The 21,052-nt window shown below is 32.9% G+C and overlaps 2 protein-coding genes across 3 annotated transcripts; both read right to left on the minus strand.

Annotated features, from left to right (window-relative positions):
• Positions 1-410: 410 nt before the first annotated feature.
• On the minus strand, positions 411-14,157 carry LOC104242396 (uncharacterized). Of its 2 annotated transcripts, XM_070147732.1 has the most exons (4): positions 13,773-14,157; positions 13,157-13,192; positions 11,815-12,070; positions 411-905 (listed from the first exon to the last, which is right to left on the minus strand). In XM_070147732.1, exons 3-4 carry the CDS (start codon positions 12,064-12,066, stop codon positions 480-482), a joined length of 678 nt encoding a protein of 225 aa, XP_070003833.1. In that variant the 5' UTR covers positions 12,067-12,070; positions 13,157-13,192; positions 13,773-14,157; the 3' UTR covers positions 411-479. The 2 variants fall into 2 exon arrangements, with proteins under 2 accessions (XP_070003833.1, XP_070003832.1); XM_070147731.1 differs by having other exon boundaries at positions 413-905; positions 13,157-14,157.
• Positions 14,158-14,584: 427 nt separating this feature from the next.
• On the minus strand, positions 14,585-16,816 carry LOC104242397 (protein FRIGIDA-like). Its single transcript, XM_009797442.2, has one exon. It carries the CDS (start codon positions 16,814-16,816, stop codon positions 14,585-14,587), a length of 2,232 nt encoding a protein of 743 aa, XP_009795744.2.
• Between the last annotated feature and the right edge of the window lie 4,236 nt (positions 16,817-21,052).

Below are 21,052 nucleotides of genomic sequence, written 5' to 3' on the forward strand. Positions count from 1 at the left end.
CTTGTAATATCATGGGTATATTAAAAATATATATGTAGTATATATGTAGATCTAATTATTAAAGTGCTTGACGAAAAAGAAAAATAACAAAACAATAGTAAAACACTAAATTGTCATGCATAATATATTGTCTTGTAGTATATATATTGTATCTTATGTATATATATTATAACTTATTACTTATATATTTTCTTGTAGTATATATTGTATGTTATGTATATATATTCTCTTATATATTTTCTTGTAGTATATATTGTATGTTATGTATATATTGTAGCTTATAAATAATTCTAAGTAAAGACAAAGAAATATTGCGAAAAGATATTCAAGGGTAGAAGCAATAAATTTTATTACCAAAAATGGCATATCTTTCTTAGTCATCCTTCCCCCAATGGAATGAGCACAACAAGGTACTAATACCACCATTAGAAGGAAAAAAAACTAAGGAAGATGTGCCAAAATACAAGTTACATATTAGTCTATGTATTATCTCTAACAAATCTCATAAATCCTTCAAGGTTCGGAGGAGGTTGCGTTGGTGGTGGTGGAAAAGAAGCTTGTTCATCACCACTTCCGGGCGAAGCCGAATCCTCCGCAAGTTCCGCTATCATTTCTTCATAAGCTTCATCTATCGCCGGTTGTGATTCTGCAATTCCAAAGTTTCTTCTTTCCGAGCGGATCCAATCTCTAAACAGTACTGATTTTTCCAAGCTATCCCTCATAGACGCTCTATGATCACCTATTTGCAGTCTTGCTTGACTGAAAGCGCTCTCTGATGCAACAGTTGAAGCTTGAATTGATAAAATATCCCGAGCCATCCTTGCAAGAACCGGAAAATATTTTTCCCTTGCCTTCCACCATTCCAAAAGATCAAAAGAGTCGTCTGGATTCTCCTTTTCAAGTCCCTGAGACAAATAAACTTGAAGCTCATTTAGATGTGAAGTTTCATCATAATTATCACCTTGAGAACCCCTGAACTCCGTCCAAGATTTAAGAGCTTTTAAGCCCGCAGCTCTTTTAGACGATTGTGAGCTAGACGAAGTAGGGGTTGGAATAGTTGGCCTAGCATGCTCTAAGGCAAGTTGATAAGCATTATAAACTGTTTGAGCATTAATTTTAATTGAGGCTTTTGCATCTGCAAGTGTAGCAACTTCCTCATTTGAAAGATCTAAAGCCTTATAAATATTTGAATACCAAAAATGAGGACCTCCCAATTTCATTGTAGGATTTAACATTGCAGCAACACCATAAATAGGAGGGATAGGAAAAAAATATTTTTTAAACTTTTGTTTCATTTCATTTATAGCAAGTTCATAAATGTCCCCACCCTCACCAAATTCAACAAACAAATCAGATAGTGCTGCAATATAAACTAAACAGTTTGAAATAGTAGGATAATATTGCCCAGAAAATGCATTTGTAGCAATTTGAAAATGTTCTAAAAAATCTAAAAGAATTTTAACATTCGTCCAATCTTGAGTAGTAAGCATTTCATCATCATCCTCACCACCTACCCGAGAATTAAACGTTGCATTAATTGGGTTTCTATATTCATATGCAACTACTAAACTTTCGTACATACAATTCCATCTAGTCGGGCAAGGTTTAGGAACCTTTCTTTCTCTAAGGCCATATTCATCACATTTTTTAAAATACTCTCTAAGTCTACTTCTACGGTTTGAATAAAAAAGCCAATTAAGAGCCATTCTAACCTTTTCAATTTCTATGTTTAAAATTCGCATACCATCACCGACAATTAAATGATAAATATGACAAATACATCTAACATGGAAAATATTAGTAAATGCAGGATTTAGTGTTGTTGTAAGCATGCCTATAGCACTAGTGTTACTAGAAGCATTATCCATAGAAATTGCCATTATTTTATCGCTAAAGCAAAAATATCTACAAATATCTGCAACAGTGTTAGCTATAAACTTACCTGTGTGACGCGAATTAATTATTCTATATGCAATTATGCGTTTTTGCATTATCCATTCCTCATCTATCCAATGACTTGTAACAGTTAGATAATCACAATCATTACCACTTCTACCAATATCAGTAGTAATAGAAATCCGATTAGGTATATGAGTAAATAAATACCGCAAATATTGTTCATATTCATGTTTGAATTTATAAATATCACTCTTAACTGTTGCGCGAGGCCAACCTTTATAAGTAGGATTAAAAACTCTTCTAATATAATGAACCCAATTAGGATTAGAAGCAAAAGTATAAGGTAAGCACATAACAGTAATCATCTTTGCTAATTCTTCACGATCTCTATTTGGATCGTAATATAAAATACCTCCGGTGACAGTGTTAATTCCTGGTTGAACTAGATTTGAACCTGTACTAGGGTTAACCGCAGAATCTACACTTGTCCCCTCTAGCTGCGCTTTCATTTGAAAAAATCTAGCCTTATCTCTAGGGTGTGTTTTTATGTGCCTAGTCAAACTACCCGTGCCGCTACGGTCTCCAGTATATTTATGCGCCATTAATTTCCCACAAGTTTTACACTTAGCCTTATTTTGTTCTCTTACTTGAGTAAAAAAATTCCAAACTAATGATGTTTCTAGGCGTTTAGCAGGTTCTCTATTAAAAGTAGGAGTTTCTACAGGTGGGTCGACCGGTGCATCAGTTGGGTTATTAAGAGGACTAGTAGGTGTATCATCTAAATCCGGTGCATCGTCATCCTCATTTTCCTCATTATTTTCTAAGATAGTTTCATTAGGATAAAGAGCATTCATAATTTCATCATCTAATCTTTCACCTGGTGCAACATTATGGTAAAATTCACTATCGGTAAATTGAAAACAAGGGTGATCACTATCAAGAATTAAAGAAGGAGGAGGACGTATAGGTTGGCGACTACTTCAACTTGCTTATCTTTTCTAGGTCGGGGAGCCGGGGGAATGGTAGTTGGTTGGCCACTACTTTCACCGGTTTTATCTTTTCCTTTACCAAATATTTTTTTCAAAGAAAATGTCATATTAATTATAATTATGCAATCTAAACCACACAAAAATATATTCTTAAAACGTAAGAGTTGAAACGAGTTTACCGGATTGCCGAACAACTTCTTGAAAATTGAAAATCGTTGAACACTTGAAAACTTCAATTCAACAACTTCACAATTTTTCACGAAATTTCAACAATAGATTAAGTAATTGTAAGTAGAGAGATTGAGAGAGATTGAGAGATATTGATGAATTGGTGAATAAAAATGAAAGAATGAGGGGGTATTTATAGTTGAGAAATGGGGAAAAGTGTAATTATATAAAGTTTGGGGGCCAAATGGCCATTTTCTAAACTACCAAACGGTCAAAAAAGCCCCAAACGGCTACTTTTTAAATATGGCCGTTGGGCTGTTTTTTTAAAAAAATAAATTAAAATTATAGCTGTTAGGCCCGCTAGGCCCGCTGGGCCAGGACCAGGCCCGCCAGCCGGTCCCGGGCTAAACGGTCCCGGGCTCGTGGGCTTACCAAAGAAGACCAGCCCGCCTCGGGCTTTAAGAGACCACCAGGCCCGTGAGACCCGTTAAGACCGCGGGCCCGGTCCGGTCCGGTTCGGGACCGGCCCACAGTGCAGCATTATCTCTAGCCCCAGAATTTGAATTTTTAATACCTTATATATGCAAAAAATTTGTTCTTTGAATCATTAAATGTTAAATTAGTTGATTATTATTATTATAAAAAATTGCATATATTATCTTAAAATTATCAAGTAGTTTATTTTTCGACATCATACTTGGCTTAACCTCAATGCAAACTACTCAAATTGCATTCCAATTCAAATTTGAATATCATATCAGTTTGTTAGTAATAGTAATTTTTTTAAAACGACACATAATGTAAATTAAAAAAATATTCTAAGGTATCCTTATCTTATAATCTATGTATTTGAGTTGAAAAAATATATTTGAAATTGATGAGATTAACTTTCAAATTTTTTATACTCAACAAAGATGAAACACAAGAAGAAATTTGTTGTCATCTTTTATTTCTTATTTTTAGATCTTTCTAACATTTTTTTCAATGTTTATTTTCTTTTATCTTATTTTTTATGTCATTATTTCTTTTGTTACAAAAAATTAATTTATTTAACTATAAAAGGATGAGTTTTAATAAAATTTGTCTACATATGAACTATAATTATATTTTTAGTCTTTGGTTGAAGTTATTTCATATCTTTTTTGGCTTTATCTAATCAGCATAAATAGGTGTTCATCCGACCACTTAAATTAAAAAAATAAATGATGTGTAATTCATATATAATCCATATATAATATGTGTATAATCGTGTGTTGTCAGTATATCATCTATTTATATTATAATATGTGTATAATCGCGTGTTGTCAGTATATCATCTATTTATATTAGCTATAAAAAGTAAACAATAAATATGGCCGGATATTACATAAATATTCCATAAGATTTCGATTTTTGAGTTTATCCATGATATAACTTCTATTATAATAATTTTAAAACTCTCTACTAATGTTAAAAAATATCTTATCTTTTTATTATCTTTGAATTAAAAAAAGTAAAGAGTTTTCCAAAATAATTTGTTTACATTTAAAAAAAAATATTTCACTTCATACTAATATTTTCCTTATATACTCTTTGTTACACTTAAAAGTCGCTATAGAGACTATCAATTAGAAACCAATTTCTCTCTTGTTGAGTTTGAAAAAAAAAACCTTTCACATAATCTAATGATTCAAAACTAATATTCTTCAATGAAAAAAGTATTATACCCTTGCAATATTGGCTTGACTACAGTTAAATGAAGGGGTTTCAGCTTATATCCTTCAATTCCTTGAATGTGCTAAATTGAAATTAATGATAGAAATTGTATAGCCAAAGTTTTGTTATTTGTTTGATGTCCATTTATGCAAATTGACTCTTCAAACAAATATTCTTCAAGAAGAAAAAAGAAACGACTTTTTATTTTTATTTTTAATATTGACTGATTTTGTGATGTTTCTTTCTCCAGTATGTATGTTTACTTTATTATATATGTAAGTAAACTTTTATTTGGTTTTGTAAACTCTTTTTTGTTATTTAGATAAATATAGTCGTGTACCCTTATATTACATTTATTTTAAAAGAACTTTGTTTTATTCAAATCTAGCTACAATGTTTCAAAGAACTACACTTATAAGATTTTAAATGTGAAAGAGTTTTATAGTTATATGGAGTAGTTTTTTTTTTTGGCTAGAGGCGAAGTAGTATTTAAATAATTAGAAAAAATAACAAAAGTTCCTAACATGATTGCATATGATCATTAACCGAATTAAGTATGATAACATGATAAAAAAGATAAATTTTATTTTTAATTTAAATTCGAATTTTAAAACTTCATCTATAAATTCAAAATTATCTTTTAATTCAAATTTGATATATATATATATATATATATATATATATATATATATATATATTATATTAGTATTTAACTAAAATAGTCAAATATAGAATAAAATTACAATATACTATTGATATTTATTAGCTTGCCACTTGGCTTAACCATAATGTTAATTATATATGGCAACTTTCTTGCTTTAATATATATATAGATTATCAAAAATACTCTTGTTACATGGTAAAATGCTAGAAATTGTGTCTGTCCTCTTTCAGTATTGAGCCTGCGTATCAATTGGTTATTTTCCTTTTTTAGATTTGCCAAACATGTTAGCCAGACACGTAGAATTGTAAATTTGTAACCCTCCACATGCAATATAAGTATTTTTCTCAGTTTTAAGTAACGTTACGTCGATGTTTAAGATTGAAAAAACTAGATTTTTTTTAATTAATGAAATTCCAACTTATTACATCAATTTATATCCTCAATTTTATCAAATTGAAGTTTGTGAGACGCAATACACGATATAGAACAGTTCATTGAACAGCTGGACCTATTAGTATATATTTTTTCCGATAATTGGTGATGTCTCTTCCTAAATTAGTGCCTCAGGAAAGCTTGTGTAATATCTTCTGTGGGCTATGATCCTATCAAATTTAAGGATTTGAGTTATACTAGTATTAGTATATGATAGTGTAAACAAAAAATTATCAAGTAATATTAACTCGTTATCTAAGTCAGTTACATCTTTTATTAAATTACTAATTAATATTTATCAAGAGATTTACCTATAATTATTTAATAATACTATAATAATTTTTTTACGCCACTAATACATAAATCTTAAACTCAATTTGTAAACCTTTCAGAGCAGAGGTGTACAAACCGAGCCGGAAAATCGCACCAAACCAAAAAGTCAAACCAAACCGATTAAAAAACCCGACTACATTTGGTTTGATTTGATTTGGTATTGAGTAAAAAAAGAAATCAAACCGACATATAAATATATTATAATTTTTATATACTTTTAAGATTTTATATAGAATTTTCTTTAAAAAAAGTCTAGAAATATTTGGGATTCTAATCAAGTGTTACTGAAATGCGTCATTCTCTTTCTTCTTTCATATTTATATGTTAAGATCTATTAAATTCTTATATCTTTTTTTAATGTGAAGTGATTATTGTTATTTAGGTATCATATTAATTTTTTTATTTAATTACTAAATTCGGTTAACCTTAAAATTGTACATCAACGAAAAATTATTGGCAGGCGATCTAAAAAATAACTATTATGTGTTACTAAGAAAATTCTCCCATAAGAATATTTTAATAGATAATATATTTGTTAATTTTTTATATTTTTACTAAACATATATTTATTTATAAAAAATTTAACAAAATAAGATTGAAATATATTTAAGTATAAAAAACTAGAAAACACCGAAAACCCGACAACATCAAATCAATCCAAACCGATATAGTTGATTTGGTTCGATTTTGATAAAAATCGAACTAACTCGATCCATGCACACTCCTACTTTCAGGCTTTCACTGCAATCTCTCGTAGTCCCACCTCCCCACACCCCCCAACAAAAAAAGTAATGATTCGTACTTTATGAGCCTACAGAGTCCATTACTCAAATGGTCACTCAACACCCAAATTATCTGCTAAAGTTACTTTTCTTTCGTTTGTAACAACAAAATCATTTAACTATGCCTATAGCACTCAGAAAGTCACTTAACTAGATTTTTCAAATTTTTTATTGTCAAATACCTATTTTACCCTCTAAATTATCAATTTTTTAACTTTTTAAATATTATAATTTTTTCTCTTTTTAACCTACATTGTGGACTACCTATAGAATAAATATATTATTTTTATAAAATAAAAAATTAGTTTTCAGCGCATATAATAATGGAATAATAATATAATTATGTATACTTTTCAAGAATATATAATATATATTATAAAAATACCTTTATTTAAATAATTATTTTTATATTACGTGCATGGATATATATTTTACAAACAAATTATTCTAATTAAATTTTTGAATTTTTGTTGTTAATACTAAAATTATTATTACGAACAAATTATTCTAATTAATTTTTTGTACTATGCTCACTATTTTGTTATTCTAGCATTATATATGCTTAAATACTTTTATTTTTTTAATTTATAAATAAAATTTATTTATTCTATAAGTAAGTCCATAATATAAATTAAAAAGCAGAAAATCATAATATTAAAAAGTTAAAAAAAAAGAAAGAAAGATAAATATTTATAATTTAGAGGGTAAAATAGGTATTTGGCAACCTAAAATTTGAAAAATCTAGTTGGGTGGCCTTCTGAGTGCTATATGCATAGTTAAGTGACTTTGTTGTTACAAACAAAAGAAAAATGACTTTAGCAGATAATTAAGGATAGTTAAATGACTATTTAGTAATGGACTCCCATTATATACAACAAAGACGTGTCTGAAGAAGGGTCAGTCTCAATTAGCATGTATTTGCTATGCTAACAGCATTAAGAGTCTATTTTGAAAGTCACCGTGTAATTGGAATTGGTGTAATTACTAGGATAGTAATTACATAGCGTAGTAATTACGTAGTTGTGTAATTACGATGACATGTTTGTTTGTCATAGTGTAACTACAGTGGAATTACAAGTTTACTGTTTGGTTACACAAGTGTAATTATACAGTTAGATTAAATTTTAAATTAAGTAATTATCAAAACTTAAAAGCTAATATAATAAATATATGCCTATAAATTTTTATAAGTATAAATAATATTATATTTGTTATTTAAGATGTATATTTTTTCGTGAATATACATTAATTAGCAATCATATATTTATAATAATATTGTAAAAATAATTTATATATTTTTTAAAATTAATAATATTTAGTATAGATACTTACAAAAATTAAAAATATACATTTTGTAAGAATATCATGGAATTATGTTTGATAAAATAAATTAATATTTATAAATACAATGTCATAACATTATTTAAATGTTTGACAAAACTAATCTATCAATTCTAACTAAAAAAGGAACAACATGCAATGTGTGCCAATACTACTAAAATAAGTAAACTAGAACCATGAATATAACACATTTTCAAATTGGAAAAAATAAAAATAAAATCGTTTAGCATATGTCAAATTTTAACATAATAATAGTAAGTTCCACTGCAACTTAAGATTAAGAAATATGATAAGTTTATAACCACATTCAACAACGAAATTATACTTTAATTGCATCACTCATTATATGCCAAGTTTGTTAATGACTAATTATTTCTAATATTAGGAGGCATAGTTTATGAAAATAGAATAATAAACTAAACAAAAATAAATATAAGCAATTACATGAAATCACAAGAAGTAAAGATAGAGAAATAAAAGATAAATAATGTACAAAGAAAAATATATTTTAAAATTTCAAAAGAAATTAAAAAGTAAGAATAAAATAAAAAAATAAAAATAGTAGAAATAAAAGGTTATAAAGAAAATAAATTAAAATAAAAACAAAAATGAAAGAAACTAAAAAGCAACCTGGTAATTACATAGTGTAATTACCAACAATTCTCACCGCCCCTTGAGAATTGGAGAGTGTAATTACACCTCTCCAATTACACCTAATTTCATATTGATCAAGTAATTATTTGGCCAAACAAACATATCAAACTCTTAATTATATCCAATTACACCCAAATCCATTTTCAGGATCGACTTTCCAAAAAGACTCTAAACATCATTTAGTGACTTTATGTCATTCCAACTTCAATCCATTCCCACCTACTTTAATGGTCCTTTTGTAAGCCAATGTTGTCAAAGATCTTTTTTCACGATATTATCTTCCCTCCATTTTTTAATTAAAAGTACTTTTCTTGTTCCAATTGGTAGAACCGTGTTTAAATAAACTAATATTTTATTATCCTCAAAAGTCTATTGGAAAAAATCTTTTTACTTTCACAAGGTAAGAATAAGAACTACTTACACATTAACCTTCTCAGACCTCACTTATGAGATTACATTGAGTTTGTTGTTATTTAATTAAACAAATATAAAATCAGATTCATATATTGGAATAGTGGTGATAGGTGGAAAAATGTTAAAGTAATAGTTGCAAAGTTAGTTTGGTAAAAATTATATAGAATTATATTAGTATTTGTCACACCTCCTTTTTCCGAAGATAAGGAATTTTTTCAATTAAAGTAACATTATTTGAAATGGAATTGGCTTTGTTTATTTTTTCAGAGTCGCCACTCGGAGTTATTTAATTAACGATGTTTCAAGTCACCAATTATTTTTGAATCTCAAATCAAGGAAAGTTTGACTCCATATAAGTTTGCGAAACATAGAAGACCTGGGTAAAGAATCCTGTTAACCCAGGAGAAGGTATGAGACACTCTCGAATTTTGTGGTTTTAGCATGATCGTTTTACAATTATACATGGCTTAATCATCCGATTATTACATGTGTTAGACCTATGTGCATTTTTTTTTTACCTTTTACCGCTTTTATTAAAATTAATTTACTCCATTTTAGGCGTTTATGGAATTAATTTGAGACGAATCGCAATGTCATACACTCGTTTATACACATCGTAAATCGCACCACGTAAAATGCGCCCGCAATTTACAACATGTTTATTTTTATTGTTACTCTGAAGTTGAAGTCAAGTCACGCGAACGTGCACTTGAATGTGGAATTATGTTTCATGAGTATGCCACGGGAACCGTGCCTATAGCCACGTCAAATCATTATTAAGCATGCCTAAAGCAAATTAGGATGTTCAAAAATTATTTCCTAACCTAGTGATTATTGTAAGGACAATAGTTTATGGATGTGGAGTTATTGTCTTTCCAAGATCTTTCATTTCAAATTCTTTCTTTTAAGCATTCTACTGCCTTTGGAAGCTCTTCCGGAGTTCCAATGATATTCAAGTCATCATCATACACAGCTATTATGACAAGTTCAGATCCAGATCTTTTTATAAATACATAAGGACAAATTGAGTCACTCTTGTACCCTTCTTTCAATAGGTATTCGCTGAGGTGATTATACCACATACGCCCTGATTGCTTCAATTCATATAAGGATTTTTTAAGCTTTATCGAACAAGTTTCCCAGGAATCTTTGTATGTTTCAGGTACTTTGAATCCTTCAGGGATTTTCATAAAAATTTCGTTGTACAGTGAGCCATATAAATAGGCTGTGATAACATCCATAAGACGCATATCAAGTTTTTCATGAATTGCTAGACTGATAAGATACCTGAATGTGATTTCATCCACCACCGGAGAATATGTCTCCATAAAATCAATGCCAGGTCATTGCGAAATGACACCATGTATCCACTTTTAAGCATGTTGTTTATAATAAATACACACTTTACAATGTATTTAAAGATTAACCAATTCGCTCAAACTTCAAGACATCGTGTCCTAAACTTCGAAAATTATCCAGAAGTTTGAATCTTATGTGCTGAATTTTAAATTAGCAACTCAAAATTCAGGACACTAATGGATCGTTTGGTACATGGGATAAGAATAATAATCCCGGGTTAAAAGTTGGGATTAACTTTATCCCATGTTTGGTTCAGGGTATTAGCGAATCCTTAGTTAACTTTTACAGTAAAATGGTACGATTAGTTATCCCATATAGAAGGTGGGATAACTAATCCCATGGGATATCCCACCCGATCCGTATATCCTGGGATATCCCACCATTGTAACAACCCCTAAGTTCTAAATTACAAATTCAGGATACTTAGTCCTAAAATTTGGGTGAATTTGCCAATCTTTAAATACATTGTAAATTGTGGATATATTTTAAACAACGGGCTTAAAAGTGGCTACTGGTGCACTTCTCCCGCATATATTCCAGTAAAAATTGATACTTATGGTCCTACTTGGGCCTCAATGGCATGGCAAAAACCTAAAACCAAAATGAAGAGCAGAACACCAAGAGAAAAATTAATTTCTACCATTAATATCCCCAAGTACACAGTGGCAGAGAATTGCAGAACCAGGAATTAATATCCCCAAGTACACAGTGGCAGAGAATTGCAGAACCAGGAATTCTGAGAAGGGGATTTAAGAAAGGAACATAAGTGTCATATTTGAGGCTTGAACTTGTGACTTAAAGTAATTTCTAAGTCACCTTTACCGCTACACTAGAAGTTCTTTATGTCAAGGGGATTCAACAATGGAATATTTTATGTGTAATTGTTTTACTCTATTAGCACTTCCTACGAGGGGATTCAATTGAACCCCCTACATGCAATATAGGGATGCCCCTTGCAAGTACACAGCTGTTCAAAGAGACAAAATTAACTATCTAAGATGCGATAATTAGGAATAACATAAGATACATGAGAAGAGAGTGGTCAAGGAAAATGATTTAGTACTTCGGAATAGAGCAACAGTACCTGCAATGTTGCAACGGAGAAAAGTGCAATCCCAATATTATGATGGCCACTATACTGAACACCCTTTGACTCACTTCCAAGCTTGAGACCTAGTTGCCCAGCCAGCAACCGCAATGGCATAGGCAGAAAACTGGCAAGTAACATGAAGATAAAACCATGCCGGATTTGAAGACTGGAAAGTTTCCACGTACCTTGCAATGACAATACAAATTGGAAATAGAATTTCCCAACTAATAGCATTGAGGACTCCATGTACCTGTATCAAAATTATAGAACTTATTGCTTGTTCCCCACTCCAGTCTCCAGCAAAAATTGTTCTACTATCAATACATAACAATTTTGATATGACCACAAAAAAAAATGGCCTTTAAGTCTTTGTCTGTAGATAGCATAGTGCCATAATTTGCTTCAAGATCCTCAAGACAAAACCTAATTCTTAGACCAAAATTTTTGTTTAGAAGTTCTTTAATTTTGTTCCACGAATGATGGAAACTTTAGAACAGGTAAAAGACAGGGAATAAATACAAAGTTAGCAATGAAAATAAGATTAATTCCATTATTTCCAAAAAAAAACTGAAACTGTTTTCGATCTTTCGTGCCTATTAGGTGCCAATTGAAGACAAAAAACACGAATAAACAATTTGGGGATGCCCGAAAATGTAATTTTTCTTCCTTTCAGTTCCCACAGGATATCCTTAGATTACAAAGCCTTTAATTTGCATAAGATAAAGCTCAAAAACATTAACTAAAAGGTCAATAATGATTCAGAAAATTATATTACTAGTAATAAGTGTGGTTTGACGGTAGTCATTCCTAAGAAAATGTTTCTCATGAGAAGTCATTTTCTGGTGCCTCGTTATCAACAAAAATATTTTCCAACAAAAAGGAGGAAATGACTTCCATCACTTATGCGCGAAAGTCATTTTTTACAACTACCTTGATTTCTAGTTTTATATTACTTGTTCCAACTAATACTTTTAGACATTAATATTTATTACTCAAAATTTTCATCAAAATCATTCAGGAAAAATACCTGCAAATAACTTGCTACATCGATATATAAACATATCATTTAGGAAAAGTAACAAACCACAAGCAAAGTGTACTGAACAAAGTTACAAGAAAAAGAAGGACATGAGATGATGTTCGACAAAATAAGATAAATGCATTAATGGAGGGCAAAAACTAATAGCGACATGTTGCAAATATTTAACCCCACGTGAAGCCAAATTTCCAGGATTATTTGTCATCTAATAATTGAGATACGAATAGCACAAATGGGAAAAAATAAAGATAAAAATTTATACATGCAGTGAAGGGTAATGACAAACTGGTTACTTACTGGAATCTGGAAGTCAAGATTCAGATCCCTCATCATCTTTAGTTGTAAGATCATCATCATTTATCCATGGACGAGGAAAGAAAATGACGGCAGTCAGGTTCTGATAACATTGGGAAACTAAAAGATTCGTATACAATGAAAGAAAGTCACTCATAAGTATTATCAATGAAGAGCCAGCTTCCCACTTCTTTACAAATATCAGATATCCTCTATATGACAAAAGTTTCAATAAAGGAATATCAAAAAGAATATCGATTGAATTTTCACAATCGACGACTTCATTCCATCCATTAATATTTATAAAGATGAGATGGAGACCATAAAGAAGGGACTCGGGGATAAATGTACTTGATGGATTGCCGGGGTTGACAACATGACAAGCTTCAGGGTGGGTACAGTTTTCTTTAAAGTACTCTCCAACCATTTTGAAAATTGAGAAATTATGAAATACATTAACCGATCACAATGAGATAAAGAAGGCAGATAATATTTTGAAACTCTCAAGCTCATTATACAAAACAGCTGCAATATTTTGGTTAACATTATGTGCCGAAGTACCAAATTATAAAGTTATAACTTGCTCAAAATCAGATAAACAATTGGGAATGAGGTTTACCAAATTTTTATTTTCATTCTTTTGGGTTGAGGGGGTTTCCGTTGATGATACTGATATCTTGTCTCTTCTTGTTTTCTTTACGTCTTTCTGAGCCGAGGGTCTATCAGAAACAGCCTCTGCCCCGTCAGGGTAGGGGTAAGGTCTGCCGTCTGCGTACACATTACCCTCCCCAGACCCCACTTTGTGAGATTTTACTAGGTTGTTGTTGTTATTGTCTTTTGGGTGAGGGGTGGGGATGGGGTTAAGTGACATGTTATGAACACTTAGCCAGAAGAGAGGCAAGAAGAATATGCCATTTTAGTAGCCGTGGAGAAACATTTCAATTGTCAAGTGGAGGACATCCAAATGGACCAAAAGAAAAAGTAGGATTGCTGTTGTGACAGCACTCTACAAATCTAGACAACTATCACACAATGCGGGAACAACATTTACAAAAGCCTGGAATAATTCAGACTCTAATAGAGATTTCTTAGCAATAAGCATACAACTAGCTCATAATTAGTGACCAACAAAGAACATATACATGTACATTATCTAATTATCCGAGGAAGGGAAAAAGGAAAAGTAAAGAACTGTTAGAAAATCATGTTTGTTGGAACTTTGCCAGGTAGAGTTTAGACATCACTATCCTAAGCCTTGAACATTGGCCAGAGATTTTTTTTTTTGATAAGAAAAAGGATAACATTGGCCAGAGATTTTTAGCAGCTGATGAAAGACGAACATTTCTGAGACTATGAAATCACTTCTAGAATGGCTATATACACTAGAAAAATGGAAACTAAGGTAGAAAGTAATGCCTGACCAACACAAAACTATCTCTGCCAGTACAAGGAGGACGAAGGATGAAAACCAACTGCTCGTGAGCCACTGCTTTGGTATAGTTCAGTTGCTGGAACAGTATCAGCAAACTGATATGGTGGCGGTATGGTGTTTGGCAACCCCGTAGAGCCTTCCAAGTATGGTAGAGGCCTATATGTATTACCGGTTATGGTGTTTGGTAACCCAACAGAGCCTTCCAAGTATTGTGGTGGTCTATTAGAATCACCAGGTATGGTGTTTGGCAAGCCCTTAGAGCTTTCCATGTATGGTGCAGGCCTATAAGCATTACCAGTTATGGTGTTTGGCAACCCTGCAGAGCCTTCCAAGTATGGCGGTGGCATATTAGAATCACCAGGTATGGTGTTTGGCAACCCTGCTGAGCCTTCACCGGGTATGGTGTTTGGCAACCCCGCAGAGCCTTCACCAGGTATGGTGTTTGGCAACCCTGCAGAGCTTTCCATGTATAGTCCAGGCCTATAAGTATCGCCAGCTATGGTGTTTGGCCCTTCCAAGTAGGATGATGGCCTATAAGCATATCTGTGGGAGGGCAGTCTGTCATACACAGTTGCATCACCATGCGATCCATATAACTGACCAGCATGACTTTCTAACTGCTTGGGTGTACTATCAACTCGACTCCCTCCAAGACTTCCAGCATATGAGCCTCCTAGCGGAACAACATCCATGCCTGCATGAATACCATCAGCATTTGCTAATATACCTGCTCCAGGTCCACCCATGGCCACACCTGAGCTAATAACATTTTCACGTAGTGGGCTTGCAACAGGTCCATGCAATTCCGAAGGGGAAATATAATAACCATAATTGTGGCCAGCAGTTCCACCACCTTCTAACAAGGTGTTGTTGCTATTGACATGATTAACAACTCTTTGATGTTGTGGCGGCCATGGATTTGGAAAATGTGAGTGTTTCACTTCTTTGTTGCTCAACCACTCAGTTTCATCAATTTTTCTCTTATGCAATTCAGCAATTTGTTGTGCTATCTTCTGTTCAGCTATCTGCTTATGCTTATCGAATTCAGCAATTTCTCTCTTCAAGCTCATTATTTTCATATTGATTTGCCACCCAGGAAGAAGCTTTGAAGGATCAATCTTGTGAGAATCCAAACATTTGATGACTGAATTCAAATCAGATAAATACTTCCTTTTTACTCCAAAATTAGCATCAAGTGAACCTTGTGATCGTTTCATTTTGTCAAACGAATCTTTAGACTCTCTTAAAAATGATGTCAAAAGTTTCTCAGGGTTAAATTTGTCCTGAATTCCAACACTATAGACAATATGAACAGCGTCAAAGACTCTCTTGTTCTTCACCATTTCCTCTATTATTTCCGGAAACTTTGCCATGAGAACATGTGAATTCCTAAGGGCAACAGAAATCAACTTGAGGTTACTTACCTGAAGTAAATTTATGATATTCGCATTTGTAAATCTATGTGGAACCCCGAAACAACCAATAAGCAACAGCAAACCACGGGCATCAATTTCTTGAACCTGTAGTATACCTCCTTCAGAATTCAACCTCTTCAACCAGGCTAAAGCTGCTTGCTCTGCCTCTTCCTTCACCCATTTATCAATCTCAAATCCCATCCCCATCAATAACTCCAAAAGCAATACTTTAGCCATCCTTCCCCGGATCAAAGGTAAGTCATTAATATACCCCTTGCTCCCTTGAATATAAAACTTACCAATAGATTCCAGTACAAGCCTCGCAGGTTTGGGCGAACGTTTTAGTGCCTTAGGGACTTGTACACGCAATCCGTGAATGTCTGAGAGATGTGTTAGCATGTACTTCCGCAGACCATCACTATTCATCGTTTCGCAAAAACTTTCCAGGTCTGGACGAGGCGATTTCACTTTCTCCTCCTCCTCTTCCTCTTCCTCGTCTTCTTCTTCTTCTCCTCCTCCTCCTCCTTCTTCAGAGGAGTCAGATTCCGATGCAGCTGCTGGCGCTGATGATGGAGCGGGTAAATGAGTGGTTTTAGTTGTCTGAGGGGGTAGCAGCACAGAATCGATTGAGGTTCGAATCGAATCAATGTGTCGTTGTAGCTCACTGAAGCAATGTTGGAAAGCGGAGAGGGAGTCGGAGATATTGCGGAGATTGGCGATGATCGATTCCGATTGTTGCTGCTGCGACACCAATTGGGTGTCGAATGGTGGTTGCGACACTGGCGTCGCTGCGCCGGGATCCGCCGGTTTATCCATCGTATTATTCATCAAATTCACATTTTTCCTAATAATGGAATCGTAACTCAACATGTCACACAGTCACAGTATGACTTAACAGTCATTTCTCCTTTGCAAAAACCCAAAATTGGATAATCTAGCGTTTGGGCTCCCATCATACGGTGGACGTGGTGAAATTAAAAAATAGCCATATTTACAAATAATAATTAAAAAATAACTATAATTTTAAAACTAATAAAAATTTAGCCATTTTTCTTGTAAACATAAATTTAAATAAAAATACTGTTTAAAATCCGAAAAATATTCCAGTATATTTTTTTTACATGTGAACTTCCAGTATAATATAGTACAGTTTCAGCATAATATACTGGAGTTCCAACATAATATACGGGAGTTCCAGTATAATATACTGGTCCAGTATAATATGTTGGAAGTTCATACATAGGTGCTCCAATCTCCAGTATATTATGCTGGAACTTTCTGTGTGTTGGAGTTTCAGAATAATATGCTACAAGTTCATACACATGTGCACCAATCTCCAATATATTATGTTGAAACTTTTCGTGTTACAACAAATAATGACTATTTTTTAATGACTTTGCAGACGCTGACTATTTTTCAAAGGTGAATGACACAAGTACCCATAAAAAAACTATTTATCCTTCACTATCCATTTACTTTTCTACACATCAAACTAATTACATTTCCTACCCGTGATAGCTTTTGTGGGTAATTTCCTTTTTTTTCCTCCTTTTCTTTTTTATTTCTCTGCTTCTTTTCTTCTTCTTTTTTCTTTCTTTTCTCCTTTTCTTTTTCTCCTTTTTCATATTTTTTCTTTTTTTCCTTTCTGTTCATTTATTTGTTGTCCAAACCCCACTAGTAAAATTTTACTGGATCGTTGTTATTGTTATTTTTTGCCCAGATCATATTTTTTTTGGTAACTAAATTTTTGTAGTAATCACCTTTGAAATTTTACAAAACCATAGCTAATCAGCACAATTAGCTATCTAAATTCTATCTTATCCTTAACTCTCTACTATGTACAAGAAGTTCTCAACTAAAAGAAACAAAAAACTAGAAGTTTAAAACACAAAACTCTGCAACAACTCCTTAACTCTAGGTCCTGCTCTTACATAGCAGGTGTAATCTATTTCACGCACAATTGTTTCCCAGTTCTTATAGTTATTTTCAAACACTCTATGATTCGTTTCCATCCATTTAACATATATACATTCAGCATATACCAGTTTGAAGATTTGAGCTTGTTGTGATTTCCCTTTGGCACTTTGAATAGCCCAGTCAATATGTTGATTCCATGTTTCTGTTGTTTGCTTCCATTGTATTCAGTTATGCAACTTCCTCAATATAGCCTTAGCAAATTCACATTCAACGAACAGATGTTCCCTTGTTTCCAATTGGGTCTGACACAATGTATATGTTATGTCCATTGTTAGTCCTCATCTCACTAATCTATCTATTGTAGCCAATCTTCCCTGTAATTGTAGCCACATTATGAAGATTGTTTTAGGTCTAGCATCATTCTTGAACATAAGGCATTTCCAGGTTGCTGGCCTTATTTTAGGGAGAAGTTGATGGTAAATAGAATTTGTCAAACTTCTTGTAGTCTTGGCAGCAGGTATCAAGTGTAACTGTTTCTTAGCATCCAATATCTTCCTAGTGATCCAACTTACTTGTGCTGGGATTGTTGTCTCCATCAATGGCTTACCTTTGACATAGTAAGCATGAATTCATCTAATCTACATCTTATCCTGCTTATGAGCTACATCCCAACATGTCTTGATTTGAGCAGCTTGATTCCATAGCTTTATGTTGATAATGTCTATCCCTCCAATTGACTTAGCATGCATACTCTTTCCCATGCTACCAAAGCTTTCTTAGAGATTGTGTTGTTGCCTGACCATACATAACTTCTGCAGTAAGCATCTATAGTTTTCAGAACCTTTGTAGGAATAAGGAATAACTAAGCCCAATATGCTTGAATTCCAAACAACACAGATTTGACTAATTGAATTCTTCCTCCATAAGATGGTTTTTTTGCTGTCCATAAGGTAATTCTAGTTGTGATCTTCTCTATTAGTGGTTGCCATTGCATTAAAGTGATCTTCTTTGTTGATAGAGGCACTCCCAAGTATTTGAAAGGCAGACTCCCATGAACAAACCCCAGATGATCCAGTATACTATCTTGAACTTTCTTCTTAACTCCTCCAAAATACACACAACTCTTTCCAAGATTAGCTTGCAATCCTGAAGCTTCAAAAAATTGCCCGAAACACTTATAGAGAGCAGTAATAGAAGATAGGTTTCCTTTGGCAAAAGCAGCAGATCATCTACAAAACTAAGGTGTGTAATACCTAGTTTTGCACACTTTGGATGAAATTGATATATTATATCTTCCTTCAGTTCATTAAGCTGTCTACTTAAATACTCCATAGCTATTGTAAATAGAAAAGGAGATATTGGATCTCCTTGTCTAAGTCCTCTAGCTGCATTAAAAGACTCACTTAGTTCACCATTAGCCATCACAGTATAGTTGATTGTTTGAACATACTCCATTATCCAAAGTACAAATTGATTTGGAAACCCAAGCTCAATAAGCATCTATCTCATAAAAGGCTGAATCATATGCTTTTTGTAAGTCAATTTTTATCATGCATCTAGAAGATATATTCTACCTTATATAAGCTTTAACTAGCTCATGAGCAAGAAAGATGTTGTCAGCTATTTTCCTCCCTGGGAGAAACCCATCCTGGGCTTCACATATGATATCTGGAACCACTTCTTGCAATCTGGAGGCTAGTATTTTGGCATTTATTTTGTATATCACAGTACAACATGCTATAGGTCTATACTCTTTCACTGTAATTGGCTTAGCAGTCTTTGGAACTTGAGTAATAGCTGTATAATTAATTGCCCTATACATTTTCCCAGTTTTGAAGAACTCCTTAATAGCTTCAGTAACTTCTGCCTTCACAATAGTCCATACTTTTTTTGAAAAATTAAGCATTGTATCCATCTACACCAGGTGACTTGTCATTCCCTATTGAGGATAGTCCATCATAAATCTTTTTTTCTGTCACTTCTGCACATAATCTAACTCTTTGTTGCTGAGTGATGCATGGTCATTTCCTCATAGTCTGCTTGTTAACTGCTAGTAGCATATAAGTTGTAGATCCCATCAAGCCTTTGTAGAAATTTACTACCTCTTCTCTGATTTCCTTTGGTTCAACAAGCTTTCTATTAGTGAGAGATATGAGTTCTGTTATATGCTTCCTTTGAGTACTCTCTTTGATTAGTGCTGAAAAGTATTTATTATTGGAATCCCCTAGCTTGATCCATCTTGCCTCAGCCTTTTGGTGTAAAGCACTTTCTTCTACCAATGACCATTTCTCCAAAGACTGTATCAACTCTCTTTTTTGCAAGAAAGTATGTATTATTCCTTAGATGTATTTGTTCTTGAGTAATCTTTAAATCCTGTCTTGCCTTCTCTATTTTCTGATTACTGGACTTGAACTCCTCATTATTCAGTTTCCTTAATACTGTTTTGAGACTCTTCAACTTCATCCATATGTTCTTCATCTTACTTGTGGATTGTGTCTGCTGCCAGGCCTTCTCTACTATCTCCAAGAATTCCTTATGCTCAACCCATATATTGAAAATTTTGAAAGGAACTTTGATGCTACTGTTAGAAGAAACCATTGTTAACAACATAGGTGCATGGTCAGAAATGAAAGGCTCATCATATTGCATTATCAAATGCCCTCATGTCATCATCCATTCATGATTACCAAAGGCCCTATATAACCTGCTATATATTCTGTCATTATTCAATTGCTTATTTGACCAGGTATAATAGTCTCCTCTCCCCTGGACTTCTGTTAGTAGTAGTGTAATGATCCGATTGGTCGTTTTAAGCTTTTGCACTTTGCTCGCTAGTTTTCGAGCATGACTAGCCCCGTGTGGTGTATTATGACTTATGTAAATCGTTGGTTTTGGTTTTTAGGGTAATCGAAATGAATTTGGAAGAACAATTCTCAGTTTGAAGCTTGAAATTTAAAAGGTTTGACCAAGATTTGACTTGTTGGTATATGATCTCGGATCAAAAAATTTATAATTTGGTTAGCTCCGTTAGGTGATTTGGGACTTAGGAGCATAATCGGAATGCATTTGGAGGTCCGTGGAAGGTTTAGGCTTGAATTGACGAAATTGGGATTTTGGCGTTTTCCGGTTGATAGG

The sequence above is a fragment of the Nicotiana sylvestris genome, chromosome 6 (genome assembly GCF_000393655.2).
Source record: "Nicotiana sylvestris chromosome 6, ASM39365v2, whole genome shotgun sequence".
Taxonomy (NCBI): domain Eukaryota; kingdom Viridiplantae; phylum Streptophyta; class Magnoliopsida; order Solanales; family Solanaceae; genus Nicotiana; species Nicotiana sylvestris.